Source organism: Helobdella robusta (assembly GCF_000326865.2).
Source record: "Helobdella robusta unplaced genomic scaffold HELROscaffold_9, whole genome shotgun sequence".
NCBI classification, from domain to species: Eukaryota; Metazoa; Annelida; class Clitellata; order Rhynchobdellida; family Glossiphoniidae; genus Helobdella; species Helobdella robusta.
In genome coordinates, this window is record NW_008705512.1 from 4,692,338 (window position 1) to 4,695,752 (window position 3,415).

The 3,415-nt window shown below is 35.6% G+C and overlaps 1 protein-coding gene across 1 annotated transcript in view; it reads right to left on the bottom strand.

Annotated features, from left to right (window-relative positions):
- Positions 1-2,143, bottom strand: part of HELRODRAFT_166392 (hypothetical protein) — a gene marked incomplete at both ends in the record, with an annotated part of 5,112 nt that extends 2,969 nt beyond the window's left edge. The window contains one exon of the mRNA XM_009033326.1: positions 19-2,143. Within this exon, the coding sequence (XP_009031574.1) occupies positions 19-2,143 (2,125 nt within the window). The remainder of the gene's footprint in view (positions 1-18) is intronic.
- Between the last annotated feature and the right edge of the window lie 1,272 nt (positions 2,144-3,415).

Genomic DNA, 3,415 nt, shown 5'->3' on the forward strand with positions numbered 1-3,415 from the left:
TCTTTTTCGTGATTGCACTTCCTGCCAGCGGACTCGGAATCATCATTCCATATTTACTCTTCAAAATCTCTTGAGCTCTCTGGGCGAAGAACGCATCACTAAACGCTTTGCTGCTGTTGTTCATTTGGTTGTTGGCATTGTTGTTGGTGTTGTTGTTCGGAGTTCCCGCCAAATCATTTTTAGGAGATTCTGCTCCGTTCGAATCAAAAACAATGCCGTGTTTGTTTGATTTGTGCCTCTTGAGGAAGTATTTATTGCAGAACTCTCTGTCGCAAAGATCACAGTAGGCGTCCATATGAAAAACTTTCGATGATTTCATGTCTTGGAATGGAAATTTTTCTGAAGATGTCGGGCCGAAGTTGAGACGACGGTGAGCAGGTACCCCTTCTAGAAGTGCCTTTTCACCAAACGTCATCATCTGCTGCATGTAGTTGCTCTTTAGGAAGTCATTGTTTGGGTTGTTTGGGTTGAAGAACTGATTGACATAGTTGTTTAAATCAATGTTGCCGATGTTGTTGTTAGTGTTGTTGTTGCTGCTTGGCGTCGCAAGCTTGGCAACTTGTGAATTTTGTTCTGAATCATTTCGGCCTGTATTTGTTTTGTCACTGCCTTCATTAGTATCGTCTTCGTCATCGTAATCGTCTTCGTTGTCGTAATTGTTGTTGTTGATGTAATTTTTGCTGTTGCAAGAACTGAAAGTGTCGTTCATTTGTTCGCCATCATCGTTTATACCTTCCATCATATCATCTTTGTTCTGCCTTTGAAAGCTATTTTTGTTGTTGTTGTTGCTGATGTTGTTGTTGTTGTTGATGTTGTTGTTTGACAGTAAAGGGTTTGATGTATTTTCGCTATGTAGCTCTTTTCCGCGCTGATGATAAAGTGTTGGGAAGCAGTCTTCATTGTTGATCTGCTGCTGTTGTTGCTGTTGTTTTTTGTTTATCATACCGTTTTGTTGCGAATTAACATCCTCTTCTTCTTCATCATCTTCATCAACATTCATATGCTCGTCATCATCGTCGTTGTTGTTGTTGTTGGTGGTGTTGTTTTTAGCGAGTTTTGTATTGTTGTTGTTGTAGAATTGGTTGTTGTTACTCACAATATTACGATTTTTCTTGAATGTGTTGTTTTTGTTGTTGTTGTTGTCATCATTCTCGTCTACCGTGTCTTCAGATGTTGAATTTGGAGACAATGGCAAATAGTTGTTGTTGTTGTTAGTGGTGGTGGTAGTAGTAGTAGTAACGATGACGTTGTTGTTGTTTTTGTTGTTGTTGTTGTTGTATACACGATCACATGACCCTGCTAATAAAAATTTAGTGTTGTCATTGGCTAGGTCAGCTTTCAAGTAACTGTTATTTTCAGACACTACTTGCTCGTCAAAAACATCTCGACTGTTGTTGTTGTTGTTGATGCTGTTGTTGTTGTTGTTGTTGTTGATATTGTCGTTGTTGTTGTTGTTGTTAATGTTTTTTCCTACAGCATTCATTCGAACCGGTTTTTGTTGTTTTCTTCTGTCTTTGTTACGGGCTTTAAAGTGATGTTGTTGTTGCTGCTGCTGTGACTGTTGTTGTTGTTGCTGGTTTGTTGTTGCAAATGGTTTCGATTTTTCATTCGACTCAGTTTCAGTGTCTGAATCACTTGAATTTTTCGATCTATCAACGTTCATGTTACTGTTGTCTCCGTTTGTGCAGTTGTTGTTGATGTCGTCGTTGTCGTTGTGGTCGTCGAAGCTGTGGTTGCTGTGGTTGCTGTTGCTGCTGTTGAAATTGTTGATGTCGTTGTTGATTTTGTTATAATTGTTGAAGTTTTGCAGTTGTTGCTGATGTTGTTGTTGTTGTTGTTGGCGATGGTAAGCGTAATATTGCTGCAAATTTTGTTGATGATGTTGCAGGAAGTTATGTTGGTATTCCGGGTACTTTTGTAGTAGTTGTGGAGGCAATTGAGTATTTTTCTGTTGTTGTTGCGACTCTTGATGCGATAACTGTTGTTGTTGTTGCTGCTGTTGTAGTTGCTGTTGAAGTTGTTGTTGTTGTTGCTGCTGTTGTTGAGATTGTTGCGGGTCCTGTTGCGTCGCTGAGATGTGCATGTTGTCGAATGTAAAATTTTGCTGCGCAGGTCTCGATATCACATCGCAACTTAATGCCATGTTATTGTTGTTGTTGTTATTATTATTATTATTATGTTGTTGTTGCTACTGTTGTTGTTGATGTTGTTGTTGTTGTAAATATGATTATTATTGATGCTATTTTAGCGAATCTGTTTCAGTATTTTTTTTATTTCTTTGCAAAAGTCGAAAAAAATACGATATCTTTATTTTTATAAGTCTAACACCATTTAGCTGTAGTAGCTGTAGCAACTGTAACAGCGGCAGTAGTAGTAGTAGTAGTAGTAGTAGTAGTAGTAGTAGTAGTAGTTGTGGTAGTAGTAGCGTTATTTATTGGCATGTGGAATTAAGTTTTTCTTCATTCATTCGGTACGCACCTGAAAATTATAAAGTCAAGATATTATTACCATCCTATCCTCATCATTTATCTTTTAAAAGGTGATTACAATTAAATACACACACCACACACAGACACACACAGACACGCACACAAACAAACACACAAAAAGTATATTTATCTTATGTGTATATGAAATTTTGAAATAAATATGATATATACACAACTAAAACAATGACACAACCGAACATAATAGTAATAACAACAACAACAAAACCAATAACAATAACAACAACATTAATAACAACAACAATAATAACAACAACAATAATAATAATAATAACATATTGGTATTGTGGTACCAAAAGGTATTTCATTTGAAGGCGTGCAGAATAAATTGCTAATTCAAACATCGTTTTGAGGAGCGTTAACGTTAAACCTACCGACGAATTTACAAAGTTATTATTATCATTTGTTATTATTATAATAATAATAATAATTATTATTATTATTATTATCGTCATCACCATCATTATTATTATTATCGTCATCATTATTGTTATTATGTTTGGCTTAAGTATTTTTATAGAGAAACTTTTTTGGATAGCAACTTCACATACAATATTAGGTATGTATAATACTGCTCTCCTTTGCTCTGCCGTGTTTTTGCGATAGTCTGTGTGCGTGTGGGCGTGTGTGTGTCATCTTTGTTTGTTTGTATGTTTGTATGTATGTTTGTGTCTGTGTTTGCGCTTAATTGGACAAACAGCTTACGGCGAACGAATGAACCAATGATTGACTGAGTGAACGAACAAAACAATGAGCTATAGTATCAAAAAGTAACAGAGTTAATTATAGATACAATAATGAATGAATGAATGGGTGAATGAATAGATGAATAAAATAAAGATTGAATGAATGAACTAATAAACAGATAACCAATGAAAAGATTTTAAAATGAATGAAAGAGTGAATAA